Source organism: Chenopodium quinoa, unplaced genomic scaffold (assembly GCF_001683475.1).
Source record: "Chenopodium quinoa cultivar QQ74 unplaced genomic scaffold, ASM168347v1, whole genome shotgun sequence".
NCBI lineage: Eukaryota > Viridiplantae > Streptophyta > Magnoliopsida > Caryophyllales > Amaranthaceae > Chenopodium > Chenopodium quinoa.
The window spans coordinates 629,924-654,424 of NW_018745653.1; the positions used below are offsets into that span (position 1 = coordinate 629,924).

A 24,501-nucleotide genomic window follows, 5' to 3' on the forward strand; every position below is an offset into this window, starting at 1 on the left:
TTTAATTTGCTCTATACTCTCCCAAAAGTTATTAAATGGTCACTTTTAATTGATTTCAATTCTTAGAGACCAAAATATAAGTTAATTAAGGATGTGATGTGTTCTATTGTTTTTATTGGGACTAATACATGAAAGATGGGAAAGATAGAAGTCACTTAGGCAACTTTAAAGCCTTTTTAGCTCTAGCTATACGCTCCCAAAAGTGAGTAAATTTTAATTTTTCAATGATTTCAATTCATAGAAACAAAATTTTAGTTAATTAACGATTTTATGTGTTTTATTGTGTTAATTTGGACCAATACATGAAATATGGGAAAGATAGAAGTTCCTTAGGCAACTTTAAAGCCTTTTTGGCTTTATACACTCCCAAAAGTGAGTAAATGGTCACTTTTCATTGATTTCAATTGATGGAACAAAAAGTAAACTAAGGATGTGATGTGTTTTAATGTGTTAATTTGGACCAATACATGAAATATGGGAAAGATAGAAGTGTCTTAGGCAATTTTTAAAGCCTTTTTGTCTCTTTACGCTCCTAAAAGTGTTTAATGTCACTTTTCATTGATTTTTAATTCATAGAACCAAAATATAAGTTAATTAAGCATGTTATGTGTTTTATTGTTTAATTTGGACCAAATACATAAAAGATGAGAAATATACAAGTCAGTTAGGCAATTTTAAATCTTTTTTGGCTCTATACGTTCCCAAAAATGAGTAAATGGTCACTTTTCATTGATTTCAATTCATAAAAACAAAAATATAAGATAAAACGATGTTATGTGTTTTATTGTGTTTATATAGACCAATACATGAAAGATGGGAAAGATAGAAGTCCCATAGGCAACTTTAAAGCCTTTTTTGCTCTATACGCTACCAAAAGTGAGTAAATGGTCACTTTTTATTGATTTCAATTCTTTAAAACCAACATATAAGTTAATTAAGGATGTTATGTGTTTTATTGTGTTAAATTTGACCAATACATGAAAGATGGAAAAGATAGAAGTCCCTTAGGAAATTTTAAAGCCTTTTTGGCTCAGTACACTCCCAAAAGTAAGTAAATGGTCACTTTTCATTGATTTCAATTCATAGAAACCAAAATATAAGTTAATTAAGGATGGTATGTGTTTTAATGTGTTAATTTGGATAAATACATCAAAGATGGGAGACATAGAAGTCCCTTAGGCCCTTTTTAAGCCTTTTTGGCTCTATATACTCCTAAAATTGAGTAAATGGTCACTTTTCATTGATTTCAATTCATAGAAACGAAAATATAAGTGAAGTAAGGATGTTATGTGTTTTATTATGTTAATTTGGACAAATACATGAAAGATGAGAAAGATAGAAGTTCCTTAGGAAATTTTAAACACTTTTTAGCTCTATACACTCCCAAAAGTTATTAAATGGTCACTTTTTATAGATTTCAATTTATGGAAACAAAATTATAAGTTAATTAAGGATTTTAGATGTTTTATTGTGCTAATTTGGACCAATACATGAAAGATGGGAAATATAGAAGTTTCCTAGGCAATTTTTACGCCTTTTAGGCTCTATACACTCCCAAAAGTGATTAAATGGTCACTTTTCATTTATTTCAATGCATAGAAACCAAAATATAAGTTAATTAAGGATAGTATGCGTTTTATTATGTTAATTGAGACTAATACATGAAAGATGGGAAAGATAGAATTTCCTTAGGCAATTTTAATGCCTTTTTGGCTCTATACGCTCCCAAAAGTGAGTAAATGGTAACTTTTCATTGATTTAAATTGATAGAAACGAAAATCTAAGTTAATTCAGGGTGTTATGTGCTTTATTTTGTTAATTTGGACCAATATATGAAAGATAAGAAAGATAGAAGTCCCTAAGGAAATTTTAACGCCTTTCTCGCTGTATACGCTCCCAAAAGTTAGTAAATGGTCACTTTTCATTGACTTCAATTCATAGAAACAAAAATATAAGTTAATTAAGGATGTTTTGTATTTTTTTGTGTTAATTTGGACAAATACATGAAAGAGATGAAAGATAGAAGACCCTTAGGCTATTTTAAGGGCTTTTTTGCTCTATACGCTCCCAAAAGTTAGTAAATGGTCACTTTTCATTGATTTCAATTCGTGGAAACCAAAATATAAGTTAATTAAGGATGTTATGTGTTCTATTATTTTTATTGGGACCAATACATGAAATATAGGAAAGATAGAAATCACTCAGTAAACTTTACAGCCTTTTTAGCTCTATACGCTCCCAAAAGTGAGTAAATTGTCACTTTTCATTGATTTCAATTGATGGAAACCAAAATATAAGTTAACTAAGGATGTTATGTGGTTTAATGTGTTAATTTGGACTATACATGAAAGATGGGAAAGATAGATGTGTCTTAGGCAATTTTTAAAGCCTTTTTGGATCTTTACGCTCCTAAAAGTGTTTAATGTCACTTTTCATTGATTTCTATTCATAGAAAAAAATATAAGTTAATTAAGCATGTTATGTGTATTATTGTATTAATTTGGACCAAATACATAAAAGATGGGAAAGATATAAGTCCCTTAGGCAATTTTAAGCTTTTTTGGCTCTATACGTTCCCAAAAGTGAGTAAATGGTCACTTTTCATTGATTTCAATTTATAAAAACAAAAATATAAGTTAATTAAGGATGTTATGTGTTTTATTGTGTTTATTTGTACCAATATAGGAAAGATTGGAACGATAGAAGTCCCATAGGCAACTTTAAAGCCTTTTTGGCTCTATACGCTCCCAAAAGTGAGTAAATGGTCACTTTTAATTGATTTCATTTTATGAAACCAAAATATAAGTTAATTAAAGAAAGATTGGAGTATGAAGCTAGATGACACACTTTGGGCGTATCGAACCGCATTTAAGACACCAATTGGTACTTCCCCTTGTTGACTAGTATATGGTAAGGCATGTTATCTTCCTATGGAGTTGGAATACAAAGCTTTTTGGGCGATCAAGGAGCTTATCATGGATTCTAAGGTTGCGGGTAAGAAAATACTTTTCCAACTCAATGAGTTGGGTGAGTTTAGATTGTCAGCGTATGATAGTGCACGAATCTACAAGGAAAAGACCAAGAAGTGGCACGACAAGAGGATCCTACCAAAAGAGTTCGTACCAGGCGACAAGGTTCTACTCTTTAACTCTAGAATGAAGATTTTTTCAAGAAAACTAAAGTCTAGGAGGTCAGGCCCCTTCACTGTCACTAAGGTGAACAAGTTTGGTTCGGTTGAGCTAGTTAATGATAAAGTTGATGAGTTCAAGGTGAATGGCCAACGATTGAAGGTGTATCATGAGGGCGCTACTGTTAGAGATGTGGAGGAAACCCTCCTAACTCCACTTCCATCTTGAGCTACATGGTGGTAAGAAGGTCGTGTGGGACCTAGATAAACCAGCGCTTTGCGGGAGGCAACCCGTATTTCTTGCTTTCTAGACTAGTTTTTCCTTTCCTTTTTTTTTTAAAGAGGTGAAGAGAGTGCAATTTTACCTTTCCAAAATGTTTTTGCACAGGTACAACAAGTAAATAGATTTAAAGAGAAAAAATAGAAGAATTTGCGTACTCCGAGCTGGGCACGGGCCCGATCAGGCGAAGCTCGCCCGATCGGGCACGTAAGTAACGCACGAAATCGTGCAAAAATTAGCCCGATCGGGCGCGCAAGTGAGGAAGGTAATTCAAGGGAAATTCGCCCGATCGGGCGGAGGTCACCCGATCGGGCGCGCAAATGCAACTTCCAGAATCAAGTATTTCGCCCGATCGGGCAGAAGCTCGCCTGATCGGGCGCACATAAATCAGGCTAACTTATTAACTTCTTTTTTTCCTCCTTATTTCATCTTCTTATTCACTCTTTCTCTCTCTAAACTCCATTTTCATACCTTCAAACTCACTTTCTCTTCAAGATCCCCTCAAATTCTCCCATCAAGACCTATAAATTTTCACATAATCTTCATCCTCTCACCTTCCTCTACATTCTCCATACAATTTTTCCCACTTTCTCTCAATATTTGTAAAAATCCTAAGAGAGGTAGCTTCAAATTCATCAAATTTCTACTCCATTGGCTTCCAAGAGATTTAGGCAACAAAGGGGTGAAAGTTCAAGACAACAACCACCAATGGTTGACGCGGAACTCCAAATTCCGGGGTGGGGCGAGGTGGTGATCCCCTCAACATAACAACGGGCTAGGATTCTTAACCTCATTCAGAGGCAGGTAATTTCTACTCGCTTTGTACATAGTCCTACATTGTCTAGATTAGGAATTGATAAACTGATAGACAAATTGTTCAAGGCTATTGGAATGAGTGGTTTTTTTCAAATGCATTATGACACTTATGATTATTTGACTTTGGAATTTATTTCTTATTTTAATATGATAACAACTAATGCTTTGATTACTCATGTTCAATTCTGATTGCTTAACAATGATGTGCGAATGACTTTGAAAGAATTTGGTAAATTGTTTGAGCTAAAATCAGATAAACCCATTGAACCTTCCCAAGACCATATTTTCGTGGTCTATAAAAAACTCACAGGGGAGGGTTTAACTAACCTCCAACATGCCAAGGGAACTTGGATTCAACATCCCGTGCCAAAATTTTGGCAACGGTTTGTTGGCCTCACCATCTTTGGGAGGCATGAACCGACTTATGTAAGGAGGGATGATCTAGAATTGTTGGCCTCCTATGTGATTCCTAGCGCTGAAAAATTGAACATCCCGCATAGGATAGCCCAACACTTCTAAAGGCGGCCAAGGCGACCGAAGGGGGTAGGTCTAGGGCACCTATCTATTTTGGTGGGTTGGTTACCCACATTGTGGTCAAAAATCTAGGTTTCACCCCCAACCGACCATAGGAAAGTAGTGGATTCTACCCTTATGGACCTTGCTTACCTACAAGGCCTTAATTAGATCCAACCCATGGGTGGTGAGACATGGTGGATAATCCACCGAGAGTTGGGTAGGAGAGACAAAGCCTTTAAGCTACAAAACCCCACCTTGACTAAATTTGAGAAGGGTAAGCCTTCCTACACTTTTGAGTTAGATGGTCAAGGTGACGCTCAAGCGGCTCACCATACACCACCCCACCCACAACCTTAATTCCAACAACTACCCCAACCCTACACACATGACATCCTTACCTCTTCCGTTGATTATAACATTGACCCTCATGCCCGGTATAACTTTTCGGCTTTACGAGCCAACTCGATAGGACTGACAGGGGACAGGGAAGAGTAGAGGGTTTAGTGCAAAACCTGGACACTAGAGTAGGTTCTCTAGATAGAAGGGTTGGGTATGTGGAGAGAAGTCTAGGGGGTGGTTCATACACCATGTACGATGACTATGCACGCCGAGGGGCTATTCCCCCCAAGGCTCTTGTTCCCAACTGGTTTCAATACCCCCAAGGAGGGTATTCGAACCCCGGTGCCTATGGTAGTTATGTGGACTATTCTTCGGTCCATGGTTATAGGGCCGATGCTCATTTTGGTGGGATTGGGGGAAATGTGGACCCTAACTACTTTGTAGGTGGTTCGGGCTATGGTGGCGTTGGTATGAGCCATGGAGGTGCCGGCTCTAGCCATGGAGGTGGCTACTCGAGGATGGATGAGGATGATGATGAGGAGTAGCCACTCCTAGCTACACGCCCAAGTCAATGAGGGCATTGCTTGATTTGGCTTGGGGGGAGATGATCTTGTACATATGGTAACTCTCTCTCTTTTCTCTATTTATCGCTTTCTAGTATAGATTTAATTGCTTTCTAGTGTAGTTTTTATTGCTTTCCTATTTGAAAAATAAAAAATAAAATTGAAAAATTAAAAAAATCCAAAAATACGTTCCAATGAATTGTAAATCATGCTTCCCTGTGCCCCATACGTGAAAAATATTGTTTTGATTCTTAGTATATGATAATGAGCATTGTGAATTTGTTGATCATGATTTGAAGTTTGATTGTCCGGATGCCTAAACATGCGTCAATTTTGCCCAACTATTTGTGAATATAGTGCTTGACTAGTTGATTTGGTTAGGAATTGTGTGATAGTTCCTGGTATGTCAATAAATTTGAGTATTGGTTTGCAACTATGAGTAATGTTTGAATTGCTTAATATTATGAACATTGAGGAGGACGAAGGCATTTGTTCTTTTAGGTAGCCTTCAGACGATATTAGATAAATTTGTTCCCTTCTTGCTACCCATGTTGTTGCTTGTGCCCTTTTATTGATTATTTAGCCACATTACAAGCCTATATGAGCCCCATTGGTTACTAGTCCAAGCTTGGCTTGGGGGAGCTATTAGCTGGTGAGGTGAGTGAGTTGTGGTGTGCATATCATTTGCATAATGTGGGAATAAAAGAAGAGTGTTTGTTCTTTTGATTTTGTGGTTGGAAAAATTGTCGATGGTTTGTTGTTCAAGAATGAAAAAAAATTTCCAATGTGAGATAAAAAGAAAAAAAAAGAGCAAAAGAAAAAAAAATTTCAAATATTCAAATGTTCTATGTGAAGTTTGCTCAAGAAAAAAAAAAGAGAAAAGTATTAAAAAAAAAAAGAAAGAGAAGAAAAAAAAAGAATGAGTTCAAAGTTTGTTTTATTTCACTCTAATTCTTTATTATCATATATTTGTGAGTGAATGTATAAGTGTTGGGATTGTTGTTATGTATAGGATTGTTTGGTGAACTTTTGTGGAGTTAAGTTATGATTGGAGATGATTTGGTCATTGTTTATTTTTGACCTTGGGTTTTGTTAGGATATGGCTCCCTTAGCATGGCTTTTTCCCACATTTTCCTAAATGTTTCCTACCCTTTACCCTAGCCTTACATTACAAGCTTTAAAGACCTTCCGACCGTTGTGCATAGTGTTTATGAATGTGAAAGTGTGGTTTATCAATGCAAGTTATGATTTGACATATTTCGAGTCGACTAGTAGGTTGAGTGCTTGTCTTTTTAAACACACGAGAGTGTGAGTTGGGAGGGCATTTTTCACATTAAAGGGGTTGGGATGGAAAGAAATCGAGTACATCTTTTACTCGCCACATAAATGAAAGTTGAGTGTGTGAGCACTAGTGTTGAATTCTATACGTTCATGTGGTTTGCTCTACTTGACAATTGTTAGGGAGGAAGAGTGATTAGAATGAGATTGATTGACATTGAAGCATGTTTATTAGATTTTCCTTGAATCGTTTGTGCTTGATTTTGATTCCTTGGGGTGAGGCATGTTTTATATGTTTATTGATGAGCTCTTTGCTTAGGGACAAGCAAAGGTTTGGCTTGGGGGAATTTGATGTGTCTAATTTACATAGTATTTTACCCCCGTCCCTTGGTCATAATTAGTAGTGTTTTTGACTCTTTAGAGCCACTTTTATTACTAATTGGTTTTTTCTAGTGTTTTCAAAGTTTTGGTTGAGTTTTTTAGGAAATTGCACTTTTGGAGCATTTTCCCGGGTTTTCATGTAGCAACTATGGACATTGGAGGAGCACGACCGTTTTTGAAGCCCAAGGCCGGTTAGAGTCATCAAGTCGGTGATTAAAGGCTCGACTTGTGGAATACGAGCGTTGGACCGAGTATTCAAGACCCTAGGTGGATATCCGAATTAGGCAAAGGATAAAGCCCAATCGAAGTTCCAATCTTCAAGGAGAAGCCGGGCCCGATCGGGTGAGCATTGGCTCGATCGAGCGCGGCTGTTCAGAAGGGTGTGCGAAGAAAAAGTCGGGCCTGTAGGCGTCACTCGAAGTGCGCCTACGTAAAAGCATGTGGTGAATATGCTTGGCACTCATAGGAAGTGGGAATTGACATAATACAATTAGGGATAAGGAAAATAGGGAGTCGCCAACAAGTTTTTAAGGAACTTGTAAACTGTTCACGGATCATAAAAGGCAACCACGATTAAGGGACAACGATAGGCAACAACGATTGACCCGTGTAGGTTACACCTCATTCATAATCCATGAGATTATTAACTCCATATGGTTCGGAACCACGAAAGGAGGATCAGGGATGATGGTACGAAGTGAGTCATGGAGTCACATTCACCCATATTGGCCTCTACTCGATTCTTATAGTGAAAAATGATTCCTGCAATCTCAAAGGCATACAAACAAAATATTCAATTTGCTCCAAACTATTATTATGTTAAATTGGTTTAATATTAATGCAACACATAATTCTAAAATATTTGTGATCACTTGATTAAACAACAAGATTAAAAAGGAACCTAAACCGGTTGTCCAAATTATCTTATTAGGCGTGATTTTCAATTACATATTCCCTTTAAACATGCAATATAGTGATCATAATAACAATAGAATAAACATTAATATTGGAAACAATTTAACAATAATAGCGTTAGTCAAATCAAAGATAAAATAACACTAATCATGATACTAACAATATTAAAATAAAATAAGAGTAATTAAATTAATTAATTACTCACATTCCGCACGTTCCTTTAAATTTCTACATCATGAATACACTGTTAGTAACTTTAATTTAAATATAAATCAAATTGAAAAAATTAAATTAAATAAAAAGTAGAGTTGATTTATTCCAAACCCTCAGGCAATTATACCTTTCACGCCTTGGTTCAAGTATAGAACTTTGGGTATTATATGGACTCCTTGGAGTGCTTAAAGGAAGGAATAATGAAAGAATGGGGAGGCTAGTGTTTAGGCTAAAGAGGGAGAAGAGAATTATTTAATGATAAAGCTTGTTGATGATCTGAAAAGGGGTGATATGACCTCTATTTATAGAGAAAAAAAGAAGGGTCGAAGAATTAAGATAAGATCCGAATCAAATTGGAATAAAACTCGATAGACTGCAATTTTTGCGGTTTTTGGTTTTATCATATCTTTTGATCCAGAATTCGGAATAAGATGAATAAGATATCGTTGGAAAGCTCTTTTAAAGACCCATACAACTGTTCAATCATTGAATCCAGATAATGGACCAAAATAAACTGGACTAAACGTTTTTATAAAAAGGACACGAAATGAATGATTTTAAAGGACGCGAAATGAATTATTTTGGGTTTAAAGGCACGAAAAGAGGAAAATAAGTTATGGTTTGGGGAAACGGAATAGGATTGGGTTGGTTTTATGAAATGGAAATATGGATTTAAGCACTCCAAGATTAAATACTCAACCCGACCAATAATGGCGGTGAAAGGTTGTTCATCATCGGGTTTGGTTTTGTGGAGACATTTTTAAGTGTCTACAAAAGCCCCTACTTTGACCGAGTTTGTATAAATGTTAGTTTTGAAAATGTTAGTCAAAGTAGTCGATAGGAACGGAGAATGATTTAAGACGTTCTCCGATCCTAAATCACTCTTTATACGCCGATACTTGGAGAAAAATGTTAGTTCCACAGATAAAAGAGTACAGATAAAAGAGTAAAGGGATAGAATGCTTATCTGACACAAGTGTATCGGTGACAAATAAGTTTGGTAGCTTCCTATGCTTGAAGGAATCCACCGGATGACGTCTTGTTTAAATACTTTCCATGCTTGAGGAAAGTTGACAGATGATCTTGGTAGCTTTCTATGCTTGAAGAAATCTACCGGATGATACTTTCCATGCTAAAGGAAAGTCAACAGATGATTTTGGCGGTTTTTTATGCTTGTAGAAATCCACCGAATAATACTTTCCATGCTTGAGGAAAGTCGACAGATGATTTTGGCAGCTTTTTATGCTTAAAGAAATCCACCGGATAACGCTTTCCATGCTTGAGAAAAGTCGACAGATGATGGGATTGCAAGTCTCTGTGTATCGAGAACCTTGCGCAGTGAATCGTCTTCGCTTGGGAGATGATCACTAAAATGATGATGGTTCGCTTGTCCCCGAACGTGGGCTGTAGATGGTCCGCTTGTTCCTAGACATGGGCTGCAAATGGTTCGCTTGTCCCCGAACTTGGGCTGTAGATGGTTCGTTTATCCCCGAACGTAGGCTGTAGATGGTTCACTTATCCCCAAACGTGGGCTGTAGACTGTCCGCTTGTCCCCGGACGTGGGCTGTAGATGGTTCACTTGTCCCCGAACGTGGGCTGTAGATGGTCCGCTTGTCCCCGGACGTGGGCTGTAGATGGTTTGCTTGTCCCCGAACGTGGGCTGTAAATGGTTCGCTTGTCCCCGAACGTGGGCTGTAGATGGTTCGCTTGTCCCCGGACGTGGGCTGTAAATGGTCTGCTTGTCCCCGGACGTGGGCTATAGATAGTCTGCTTGTCCCCAGACGTGGCCTATAGATGGTCTGCTTGTCCCCGGACGTGGGCTATAGATGGTCCGCCTGTCCCTGGACGTGGGCTGTTATTGAGACCTGCAAAATAAAATTTGCCAAGGGACTCGTATAGACTATGATTGACTTGACCAGCTGACTTGACCAAGTTTGTCTTGACATGACATGTCATGTGTATAAATTATGGTTGAGTGTGTGTATACGGTGTGTTTCTGTAGACACAAGAAACCAAAAATGAGAAAACAAAAATAATCCGTCATTTTGTCATGAGACGAGTGGAAGGTACCTACTTTCTCTCGAAAAAGAAAGACATGGAGGGTGCCGAATTTCTCTCGAAAAAGAAAGACATGAAAACTGAAATTTTATTTTCGAACTTCCCTCGATGAGAAAATTTTGAAATTTTTTTTTGAACTTCCCCAAAAGAAAAGACATGAAAAAGGGAAGAAGTTTTGAACTTCCTCGTTGGGTAAGACGAAATGAATCGCATGTATTAAATTGCTTGTCTTGAAAATAATGTATGCATGATGCATGTTCTTAGGCTAGGAGGCTAAGGACAATTACATCATGTTACACGATAGATGAATGAACTTAGGTCATGGAGCTAAGCATCATATATGGTGTAAAGAAACGATTTTGAATGTCACTTAGGTCTTAAAGCTAATAAGCATCATATATGGTGAAGTGATTATTGCATAATGAACGTTGCTTAGATGAAGGAGCTAAGTACGATATGCTTTGTCTGAATACAAATCATTGATATATAAATGTTGTTCATCACATTATGCGATGCGTGAAACAATGAACATTGCTCAGGTCAGGAAGCTAAGAAAGTATACAATGTTTCTTTTAATGAATGTTATCTTTGAAAGATGATGAAGCATGCACGGTGTTGAAACAAGATTCCATGATAAAGGGTTCTTAAAGGGAGGATGATATGGATATGGATGTGTGAGTGAAGTGTGTGAATGTGATACTAAGGCTGGCTACAAAGGTTATGGTGATGGAAATATATGTGAGAAGAGTCAAAGATGATGACTCTTTAGGCTGGGTAGGCTAAATGATATGGGTTCAAGCCCCCAAGTCTAGCTCTAGAAGGATGGGGTAAGCATTGGATATTCTTTGACTTGATCAAGCATGGATATGAATATGAATGTGAATATAAATGTGGCCGCACCTCGATGTGTGGTTGCCTACGTATCCGTTAGGAATCAGGCCGAACGTAGCTCTAACCGAACTTTGCACAAGTGTATGTACACCTCAAACAGGTCTTTCAAGGGTTTTAATGTGGTTAAGCTGAATGTTTATGGAAGAAAAGGGTACAAGGCTCAAGACCCGATAGAATACCCAAGATGTGTAATTGTGAATTTGAAAATTTTGAATTTTGCAATTTTTTTTTTTTATTTTAAATTTTGCAAGTTTTTTTTTTTTTAATTCTTTTGAATCAATGTGGGCAATCTCAGATCATGCGGCCAATCACTCACTTAGCATTCATGTTTCTCCGGCACGGTACCAAGCACTCGATGAGAGACGCAATTTGAGACGTGTTCATATCAAAGATATTGGAACACTTGCCCTTAGACATTGTTTTATTGTTGTTTTGCTACTATTTTTTTTACTTGCCTTTTGAATGTTATACAATTACACACCTTCCCATCCTAGGGTTACGTGAATGTGGGTTAAATAAAAAAGGTCAATCATTAGACGAGGTTCAAAGTGGTTGATGAAGAAATGGATCTGTGATTGAGTGGTTAATGGGGAATGAATGGGTTGCAAAGGTACCTCAAATCATTGGTATACCTTGTGTTCGATACGGCAATATTTTTTTATTTATTTATTTTTTTTGTTTGCTAATCACATGATCGAATGTAAGAAAGAGATGCTCATTTATGAAGAAGGTAAGAAATGTGACACATAGACGCATGGATAAGGAGAACCTATGCTAGAATTTTTAGGGGGAAGGGTTTGAAACAAAAGAAGAAGAAAACATGAAATCCTGGTAAGAAGCTTGCATCGTGCTTTGTCTTCATGGCTGTTTATGAGTTACTTCTAGGTGCTTGCTGAGGAAAATAGTTTCTTGTTTTTTATGCTTTAATTGGAAGGAAAGAAGGAAGGAGTGACGTTCCCCTAATTCTTCCAACTATTTCCTAGTTATTTTAGACTCAATGTGTAAGGAAGAACTCACTTAATGCATTCACTCAATACTCGGATTGAAAAGGAAGAGTGTATGAAACGATTTTGAAAACTGATGGGAAATACTCCACTCATTCCTATTACGATGGTAAACGATGCATGCATGGTCCTAGTATACGATCATAAAAAATATAGTGTATTACTCGAAGACAAAGTGTGTGCAATGACTCAACATGTGTGATTAGGTGAGTTTATTAAGACTCGTGGTATGATCGCATGACAAGATATGAGGACGTTGTGAAAAACGAAGGACCCAATGATCAAATAGCACGACGACTAAAAGACAAACTAACTTTATTAATTTTGTCCAATTTTAATGTTTATGCTATTTACTTGGTGAAAAGGGTCTATTGGCAATCATTAGTCATAAATAAGATCAACCACAATCAAAGACAAAGAGCACATTTTAAGGTTAGCACAAAAAATCACAAGAAACTAGGAAGAGGACTAGAATTCTATAATAGTTAGGACTCATGGATATAAAAATATATAATCCTATGTTATTCGAGTTGACACAGATTAAAGGAATTGGCTAAGACTAGCTTGAAGAGAAAAGATATAAAGAAAAATTAAAAAAAAAAGAAGAAAGTTGACGCTAAAAAGACACATGAACTGGACAGGCTGTAGTATATCGGTTATAACTTTTGATCTGTGATTCTGATTGGGACGAAACCAATTCCAAATGAAATATAAAACTCGGGGCTACAGATCCATAGGTGGCACGACACATAAATCTTTCTAGAACTCAGGATATGCCCAAATCAAGTTAACTCTTGTGCAGTATACGGGAATAAAAATCCAGGTGATTAAAAAATAATAATAATAAATCTATGGCTCGACTCTAATAATAAAAAAAAGGATTTGATGAGAGAAAATAAATAAATAAATAAAAAGTCAAAAAATGCACATATAAGCACATTGTCACGAATGATGCAATGAAGTTCGCAACCTAAAGTCAAGTTCTATTTTCGACTATGGTCAAGCTTAAAAGGGTGTCAAAGGGTACCATGGTTAAGAGTTTGGACGCGTTAGCAAAGCAGCCTCCCTTGAGAGTGTATGGTACCGGGCGGCTCTGCCAGTTCGTGATGAAATCGAACTTGACTCCATGGTTTGGGTGGATTTAAAAACTTGGATGAACCCTTATTGCCATGAGCGTTTTTGGGTTGATAGAGCTTAAATCCCCCGGGCTAGCCACATACGTAGAACACGTACTATTGTGGAAAAAAAGGTAACCTAAAAAGCATATGCATATGTGACATGATCAGGGGTTAGATAGGTTGTTAAGATACTACCCTAACCAAATTAATCATTTATAATACCTAAATCTACACTAAACTAGTTAGGGCAAGTAAAGGGTCAAACCACTAGGGAAGCACGCTAATTCAACATCAAATATCACTAATGCAAGAGTGAAAAGAGGATCGTTTTTGTTGGTTTTGTTGAGTAAGAACACTAAAACTACAAATAAGCAAGAAAATGATGATTTAAAATCAATAGAAAATGAAGCTAGGGATACGGGGGTGTCCAATATGATTAGAAAGAGGAGAATAATGGTGATTATCATGAAACATATGCCAAAGAACACAAGATTCTACCTAAACAATTCATTCTCATGCAATAGTCTAGGCAAATCAATGAAAGAGTTCTACACTAAAATCATTCTCATGCATCCTATTAGTTACAATCAAATCAATAGAATAAAGAAGCACAATCCATAAAAACTCCACTATAATAACTCATTCTCATGCAATCATTGAAATAGAGATGATCCTAATCTAGTTCAAATCACTTTCATGCATTTAAACTAGAAAACATCAAATAGAGTGAAAAAATATCCCAAGCTAATAAAAATCATGTCTTTCATCAATATATGGCATAAGTTCAATCCAGCCATCATCATTCATCCAATATCAAATCATATCTTCCACCCCCTTCCCCTAGCTAAAAGTTTAGCCTAGAGAAGGGAGATTAAACATAATATCAAAACTAGAAATAAACTCAAGAAACTCAAAACAAAACATGATTAAAATCAATAACAACTAGATAAGCTAATAAGATTGACAAGAATAAGTAACAATAAAACAAATAAATAATACTAAAGGAAAGGAGAAGAGATTACTAAAGAAAGGATTAATGAAAGATGAAAACTTGTATTCTTGCTTGATTGATGGAAGATTAAAACTTGAGCAAAGTTGAATACAATAAAGGATGCTTGAATAGCAATCTATTTTCTATCCCTAGATTAGGCTAAAAGTACAGAAAATTAAAACTAAGTCAATCTAAATTCCCTCAAAACGTTCTAGAAATAGGACTTATATAGTCCATACAAAGCCAGCTAAAATAGAGGAGTGGTCCGATCGAACACTAGGTAGGTTCGGCCGGACTACAGGGTAGGTTTGGCCGAACCATGGGTAGGTTCGGTCGAACCTCCCTGATCCTGGTCTGGTCGAACTTCTGAGGTTCGACCACTCCTACAAAATTGCCAAATTGCTTCTTGACCCTGCCTCGACGTTCGGCCGAACCACTGAGCAGGTTCGGCCACACCCTGGTTCGGCCACACCTTCAGGAGGTTCGGCCAAACCTCTTCTCAATCTTGCTTCCTTCAGCTTCCCTTGAGCTTAGCTTCCTGCTCTTGAAAACCCCGATGGTTCCTACAAAGCATAAGCATAGAAATTAAAGTAAAGAGTAGGAAAAAGGGGAAAAATCTAGGAAAGAAGATGCATAAAGGGAAAGGGAACTAAGTGCAAAGAAAATGATGCAAACAAGCCGCAAATGTGGGAAAATGACCATCAAAATGAACATTAATCGTGGCATAAATGTCACTCATCATGACAATGCCAATTAAATCGCAGGAATACAATTCAAGATTCTTTCAAGTCTCATCCACTCGTCTTAATTAAATACCGATCACTCAAATCGATAAGTAAGCAAGAATCCTCCCCAGTGGAGTCGCCAAATTGTAGGCGTCGCTCGAAGTGCGCCTACGTAAAAGCATGTGGTGAATATGCTTGGCACTCATAGGAAGTGGGAATTGACATAATACGATTAGGGACAAGGAAAGTAGGGAGCCGCCAACAAGTTTTTAAGGAACTTGTAAACCGTTCACGGATCATAAAAGGCAACCACGATTAAGGGAAAACATTAGGAAACAACGATTGACCCATGAAGGTTACACCCCATTCATAATCCATGAGATTAATAACTCCATATGGTTTGAAACCACGAAAGGAGTATCGGGGATTATGGTACGAAGTGAGTCATGGAGTCACATTCGCCCGTATTGGCCTCTACTCGATTCTTATAGTGAAAAATGATTCATGTGATCTCAAAGGAGTACAAAAAAAATATTCAATTTGCTCCAAACTATTATTATGTTAAATAGGTTTAATATTAATGCAACACATAATTCTAAAATATTTGTGATCACTTGATTAAAAAAGAAGATTAAAAAGGAACCTAAACCGGTTGTCCAAATTATCTTATTAGGCGTGATTTTCAATTACATATTCCCTTTAAACATGCAATATAGTGATCATAATAACAATAAAATAAACATTAATATTGGAAGCAATTTAGCAATAATAGCGTTAGTCAAATCAAATATAAAATAACCCTAATCATGGTACTAGCAATATTAAAATAAAATAAGAGTAATTAAATTAATTAATTACTCACATTCCGCACGTTCCTTTTAATTGCTACATCATGAAAAAACTGTTAGTAACTTCAATTAAAATATAAATCAAATTGAAAAAATTAAATTAAATAAAAATTAGAGTTGATTTCCTCCAAACTCTCAATTATACCTTTCACGCCTTGGTGTAAGTATAGAAATTTGGGTATTATATGGACTCCTTGGAGTGGTTAAAGGAAGGAATAATGAAGGAAGGGGAGGCTAGTGTTTAGGCTAAAGAGGGAGAAGAGAATTATTTAATGATCAAGCTTGTTGATGATTGGAAAAGGGGTGATATGATCACTATTTATAGAGAAAAAAAGAAGGGTCGAAGAATTAAGATAAGATCTGAATTAAATCGGAATAAAACTTGATAGACTGCTGTTTTTGCGGTTTTTTTTTTATCATATCTTTTGATCCAGAAATCGGAATAAGATGAATAAGATATCGTTGGAAAGCTCTTTTAAAGCTCCATCCAACTATTCAATAATTGAACCCAGATAATTGACTACAATAAACTTGAATAAACGTTTTTATAAAAAGGACACGAAATGAATTATTTTGGGTTTAAAGGCACGAAAAGAGGAAAATAAGTTATGGTTTAGGGAAATGGAATAGGAGTTGGGTTGGTTTTATGAAATGGAAATATGGATTTAAGCACTCCAAGATTAAATACTCAAACTGATCAATAATGGCGGTGAAAGGTTGTTCATCATCGGGTTTGGTTTTGGGGAGACATTTTTATGTGTCTATAAGGCCTGATCGGGCGGCCATTTGCCCGATCGGGCGTGTGTTTCTGTGTGAGAATTTTTCGGTAATTTCTTAGTTTCTAATTAGGAGTAATTTGTGATTGTTGTTTAAGTACGATTTTAATACTTTTGCTTAGTACCTCTTCCCTTAGACTCTCTCTCTCCGTAGATTATTTTCTCTCTCTAGTTTACTCTCCCTTACAACTCATTCTTGTTCTTGGCTCAACTCCTTAATTCCGATTACTTTGGTAACGATTTCTTATTTTATTAATTTCAGCAATTTTATCACTTATTTCTTCATGACTTGTTTAATTGCTTTGATTAGTTTAGTTTTAATTATGTCAGAGTAGTTTAATTCTAGGGTTTATGGGATCCATATTTAATATGAAGGGATATTTTGTTATTTTTTGGTTATTCATATTGCATGATAATTTCTTATTGAATTGTTTCAATTCTTTACAATTGGATTATGAATCGATCATATGTGATTTGATTGTAAAAGTATAGCAATGTTGAATTAATGAATCGAGCAGATGTTAATTTAATATTAAAGGCTATTTTCAATAAAAACTTAGATATAATAAATTGTGACAGCCTGTTAGATCCATGTTGGTTAATAAATTGTGAGAGCCTGTTAATCATGTTATTTGTGCAGTGTTAATTATTGATTGTTATGCTTTATCCAAGAATATTAATTATTGGTGAACCTGTGACCCTAGGCCTTCTTATTTTTGATTTTCTCCCTAAACTTGATCTTTGTAGTTAGTTCCCTTTTTATAACAACAAATTGGTTACTTGATAATCTAGATTATTTTAATTAATTAGGAATAAATTAACTCGTTTCCCTGTGGTTCGACCCTTCTTCCCTATCTATATAGTGTGTGGATTTATGTATTATTTTTTATTGGTTGTGTAAAACTTTAGCATGTCATGCTCCATACCGTCAAATGGTACAAGGCGTCGTGCCATCGCACTACACACTGTGGCACGACATATCTGTTGTGACACTGTGCACATTTCCAGAGTCTAGTGTCATGATTTTTTCAAATTTTAGTTGATTTAAGCCCGTATTAAATTCTATGTGGAATAAAAACCCTCGGTAATTGATTAGTCTAAAAACATCATGAACAAACACATATGGGGTTAGCACCAAATAAACCACATAGCACTTAGTCACGAGGATACGAAAAAAAAGTTTGCAACCTAAGCTCAAGATTTATGTTCAACTATGTTCAAGCTTTTTGGTGTCAAAAGGTACCATGGTTCAGAGTTTAGACGCATTAGCAAGGCAGCCTCCCTTGAGGGTGTATGCCAGCGGGCGGCTCAGCAAGTTCGTGACAAAATCTAACTTGACTCCATGGTTTGGGTTAATTTAATAACTCGGATGAACCTTTATTGCCATGAGCGTTTTTTAGGTTGATATGGATTAAATCCCCTGGGCTAAGACGTATGTAGAACACACACGTTTTTTCAGAAAAATCAAAGGAAGATGACTGTGAGAAGAGAAATAAAGCCACTGGAATAATTTCAAAAATGCCGCGACATGGCAGAATATCCCGTGTCACGGGCTAAACACCGCGTAACGGTGCCTAGCGCCGTGACACGACAAGCTCTGTCGTGGCGCGGCAGTCAGGAAATCTGACTAGTTCCCCTATTTTCTTCGATCACGACCAGGTTATCCAATTTTTCCTACGGGACAAACCTGATATACCACGTTAAAACGTCTATGCATATGTAAAAAATGTCAATTTAATCACAAGAATATTTTCAATAATCTTTAAGTCTCATACACTCATCTTAATTAAATACCGATCACTTAAATCGATAAATAACCAAGAATCCTCTCCAGTGAGTCGCCAAATTGTAGGCGTTGTTTTAAGTGCGCCTACGTTAAGGATGTGTGAATATGCTTGGCACTCATAGGAAGTGAGAATTGATGTATACAATTAGGGACAAATAAAGTAGATAGTCGCCAACAAGTTTTTAAGGAACTTGTAAACTGTTCACGGATCATAAAAGGCAACCACGAATAAAGAGACAACAATAGGCAACAACGATTGACCCGTAAAGGTTGCACCCCATTCATAAGGATGGAACCTCGGGTAAAGTACGGACTCCTTGGAGTACTTAAAGGAAGAATTTAGGAAGAATAGAGTAGGCTAGTGTTTAGCCTAGAGCATAGAAGAGAGAAGAGAAAATTAATTGATTCCCCAAACTACTGAAATGAAGGGGATTTTTATAGGGAAAATGAGTAGATGGAACACATGGTTCCCTACAAAAATAAAACCCTAAATTTGGGTGTCGTGACATGTCAGAGTATTGTCGCGACACGACAAAATATGTTGTGAAACGGGACAATATAACGTGACGCGGGAAATATCTACCTTAAAAAGATAAAACGCGTGTAGGTACGGACGCAGGAAAAACATGGAAGAGTCCAGTGTCACGGTATAGGATGCCGTGACGCGGCAGCTCCCATCGTGGCGCGGTAATTACCAATGTGTCACAGTAAACTATTTTCCTAAAATTGCATTAAAATACATTTTTAACCGAATTAAGCTCCATATTTTTTAGTTCCATTTGATAATCTTGGGAAATTAAGGTTTATTATTAATTAATTGGGCTAAATTAATAAATAATATGAAATGGATTAAAAAGGTTCGGGCTAAAATATAAATTGGACTACGCTTTGACTAAACATTAGCACTCCCGAGATTAAATACTCAACCCGACAAATAATGACGTTGAAAGGTTGTTCATTATCGGGTTTGGTTTTGGGGAAACATTTTTAGGTGTCTACATTTACCAAAATACATATAGGACATTACCTTTTCGAAAAAAATTTATTAATATATACGTACGACCATACATTATTTTGGACATTTTTTTTATCAAACATAGTATAATCATTAACATCTTAAATCCTTAACATCTTGTTATCTTCTTAATTGATAATGAATATGAATGTAACTTCACTAGACAAACCACAATTCATAATAACCAGGTTTAATCAATGGTATAAATATCTATGTTCATATACTTTCCTATTAGTATAAATATCTAAATCATTCAACTCTACAGAATTTCACACTGATACCTAATCTATTAGACCTTATTAATACTTATTTAAGGAGGTACAACATTATGTGTAACATGTTACAGACTTTGCCAAATATGATTTGTACTTAATTAAAATTGTATCTAGTTTATGGCCTCAAATGGTTAGATAAAAGATTGTTATTCAAATAAACTTTATTTATTAAGTATTATTTTGTAAAATGTCCTAGTTATTAGTTTTTACGTTTAAAATTTAAGAGACGTAAAAGGGTTTAATATAAATAAGTAATTACATAAGAGTTAACAGGGTAAAACCTCTTTTAAGTATTTAGGAAACCTTACTTTGTCAATTAGTCAGTGTATGTTTCATTTAAATCCTACATTGAATTTTTCTAATTAATTTAAAAAATTTAAAATGACCGCCCTTTTTTTTTTGCTTGTTAGTTAATAAATTTCAATTTAAATACTTTGATCAACTCTCACCCTTCTCTATGGGAGATTTACTAAATTCCGGAGGTTCATCTTCTACTTTAGGAGGATTCGTGGTGAAATGTGGTTGTGGTATTTCCTCTAAGATACAAACTGTTAAGAAAGGTAACCATGATAGGAATAAGAAATTTCGTCGTTGTGGTAAATTTCCATTAAATTTTCTAAATCATTGTGCTTAATTTGTAACCACAATAGTATAGGGAACAGAGATTTCTTATATTTCTAATATCAAAAGTAAAATATGGTGATACTCACTTTTTAATTGCATTAATTTATATATATATAAGTATAGGGAATGTTTCAAGCATTATCCCTAGCTTGAACCCCACTATTATCATACACTTAAGCATGGTGGCGTCCAAAGGGAATGAAGATAGAGCAAAAGAGTCGCCAACAATTTTTAGGAACTTGTAAACCGTTCGTAGGGTGAAGGTTACACCCCTTAACGATCCAAGAGATAGTTAAATCCAATAGGTCTGGAACCATGACTGGTAGTTCGGGGATGAAGGTACAAATCCAATCTAAAAGAGATTGAACCTGCCCTAATAATAGTCCTCTACTTTATTCAGATCGTATTCATGTGCGCTTTCTGACTAACATACAATCAATAGGATTAACCCCTAAACATGTTTACCTATGTTGGTTGAATATTAATGCACAAATAAATCTATTATTGGCGATCACTTGAATTATAATCAAATTAACCCTAAACATGATTATTAATTATCTTATTAAGCGTGATTACAAGTACCAATTCCCTTTAAACATGCATAAAAGGCGTGATCAAGCAACAACAATAAATATCAAGCAACATTATAATAATCATAATAATAATAATTATAATCATAATTGAAATAACAATCATAATAATTAAATTAATCATGTTAAAGCATAAAAATAGTAAGTTCCTTGCATGATACTAACAAGATTAATAACAAACCCTAGCATGTCACTAAGCATTAAAAATCAAATATTTATCCCTAACATGATACTAACATAAATATTAGAAAGAGAAATAGGAAGCATCGCAGGAAACACAATTGTCATATTTGATATTAGAAATTATAGTTGTTACCCTAAACATGAAACTAGGAAGATCAAAACGCCCTAACATGATACTAGAAATCATAATAACAACCTAGCATGATTTCTATATCATAATATCAATAAATCAATTAAAAGCACTAACTTGATGCCTCGTATCTCTTTCTAATAACAAAATACACGCGTTAGTAACTTCAAGGAAAATATAAAATCAACAATTAAATTAAATAATTGAAATAGAGATTTGGCACCAAACCCTCAGAAATTAAAACCTTTCACGTCTAGGGCGAAGGCAACTTCGAACTTGGCTAGGTGTGTCTAGTGCTAATGTATGAGGAATTGAGTATGTAAAAGGGTTGGTTTAGAAAGAGGGAGAGAGTTAAGAAATTCTTGATGAGAGTTGGTGAGAATTGGTGATTGAAAACAGAATTTTAAGAGGTTATTTATAGAGAAAATTAGTCGGATGGATAAAAAACGAATAAGAGTTTCCACGAGAATAAAACACGATTAGCGCCAGACGCTGGACATTAGCGCCGGGCGCTGAAGGTTAGCGCCAAGACTTAGCGTCAGGCGCTTGTATGTCTTTAGCCACTAAAACCTTCACCCAATATTCTCATGAATGGTGTCGATCTCTTAATGCTAGAGAAAGAAAAGAATTGGATTTATTTCACTTGGGGGGAATTTATGGCATCAAAGGGGTAGATTTAGACATAGACTTCATACATACCGCTTTAGAATTTTGGAACATTGATACACATTGTTTTAGAATAGGGTATGATGAAATTAGCCCTTTGCCAGAGGAATTTGGTGCTATTTTAGGCTTCCCTGCAATAGACCTGGTAGTAGTCCCTAGAGTAGATGCATATTACTATAAGGATTTTGAGCGCTTCTTCAACTTGAAGGAAAGGGATTTATCAAAAATAGTAGATGGCAATGTAGTGAACTTAAAAGAATTTTCACGCTATTATTTTGATAAACCGGTTTTTGAATATTTTCACATATATAGAAGAAGGGCGTTCTTATTCTGCATGCTTAATCAATATTGTCTTAGTAGTGGTAAAATTAACGAGGGTCAATCAATTATAACCACTGTGCTAGAACAAATTGAATCAGGGAGAAATCCAATGCCATTGATAGTTGGAGAGACTATGATTAGTCTAGATGAATTGAAAAGGGACCCAAAAGCACCTCTTCGCGGTTCTCCACTTTTATTACAGGTAGAAAAATAATATTTTTAATTACAGAAATCAAAAATATATTTTTGTATTGTAATATTAATTTATTTGCATTGCAATTTTTTTTTAGATGTGGCTAATGGAGAGTCTAGGACTAATTAGCCCTCCAGAAGACATTGAAAATTATACGCCCACTTGCTTTGTGAGAAGGAAGAAGCGCGTCCCTAAAATTAGGCGCCATGGGTGGAGAAAAGTCTTTGAATCACGTGATTTTGATATCAAGTGGGTCATCCCATGGTGGAAAATAAAAAGGATGGTTGGTGTTAACAAGCAACCTTTCTGCCGTCTCCCAAGCTTGTCTCGCGTGACATATTATTATCCCTGCAGGGTGAAAAGACAATATGGCTTGCTTCAAAATATTCCTTCCGGGGATCTTCGTCCTCCCTACGAGTATCTCGTATCTCAAGAAGTGGATAAATTTGACACTTACTGGAGCGCTAGACCTTTATGGGAAGTGATTACCCCAAAGGTTCCCCCTTCTTTACCTAATGACGTAAAGAAGTGGTTGTTGAAGAAGTCTTCAATTGATCAGGGTAGAACCGATGTGAAGAATCGTCTAGGTGACAGGGTGACACCGGCCAAAGAACGCTTAGGTGCAAGAATTGAGTTCAAAACACCTACAATGCCTAAGAAGAAGAATACTATTAAAGACAAGGGGAAAAGGAAAGCTACAGACAAAAAGGTTTGGGTGGAAAAGAAGCATGGGGTGCTAGCTGAAGGAGAAACAATCTATTCCAAAATTAAATGTAGGTCCTCTAAAGGATGCCTACTAGCTAAAGTAATGGATGAAGAGGAGGAAATAGAAAAGAATTGGAAAAGAGCAAAGAAGGAGAAGAAAGACTAGAACATTGCTTAGCTTTAGATTTATTAGATGGTTAATTTTTATTTAAAGTTAATTTATTTCAGCCTTATTTAAATTCCATTAACAATGTAATTTTGTTTTATTAATGAAATTTCAGCTTTCAATTAAATTGTCACTTTAAATTTATTTTATTAAAGCAATGAAAAACCGAAAAAATTAATTTTCCAGAAATTCTTCGAGTACAGAAGTCGAAAATTTTCCGAAAAACACCAAAATTTGCCCTGATTTTATGACTGAATTGGTGTCTGTAATTGCAGATTGGCGCCAGCTATTGAGGTCTGGTGCCAGACGCCAATTCCATCGTCTGGCGCTAATGGCTTTGGTTGGCGCCAGACTCTGTTCTGTGACGCCAATAATATTCCGACTTTTTGTTGACTTTTTGTTGATTCTGGAACGCGGAGATGTCGAAAAATAAAGTGGCTGCACCCGTAATGGGTTGCCTACGTATCCTTTCCTAAGAAATCAGGCCGAACGTAGCTCTCTTGTGTGCCCTACTCAAGTAATTATGGGTAGTATTTTGTAAGTTGGTCAAGATTGGTCATGCTTGAGAATTCATTGCCATCCATGTCAGTTAATTTTGCTACACCACCTGACAGGATTGTTTTGACAATGTAGGGGCCAGACCAATTAGGTCTAAACTTTCCCCTTGGATCTAAAACATTTTTCCTTAGCGCTTTTAATACCAAATCTCCTACTTTGATATTTCTTGCCTTAACCTTCTTATTAAAATGCCTAGCCATACGATTTTGATAGCACTGAGTGTGATGTAGAGCTTCTAGTCGTTTATCGTCGAGTAGGATCAATTCTTCATATTGTGCCCTAGTCCATTCGACTTCATCTAGTTTACTCTCTAGCGCAATGCATAGAGATGGTATTTCTAGTTCGACAGGTTGTACGACATCCATTCCATATACCAGAGAAAATGGTGTATTTCCTGTTGATGTACGGATTGACGTGCGATAACCCCATAATGCAAAGTGAAGCTTGTCA

General features: G+C 36.0%; 1 protein-coding gene across 1 annotated transcript; it reads left to right on the forward strand.

Annotated features, from left to right (window-relative positions):
* The first annotated feature begins 2,930 nt into the window (after positions 1-2,930).
* On the forward strand, positions 2,931-3,356 carry LOC110717113. The gene has a single exon (XM_021895757.1). The coding sequence runs from the start codon at positions 2,931-2,933 to the stop codon at positions 3,354-3,356; it is 426 nt and encodes a 141-aa protein (XP_021751449.1).
* Positions 3,357-24,501: the final 21,145 nt, after the last annotated feature.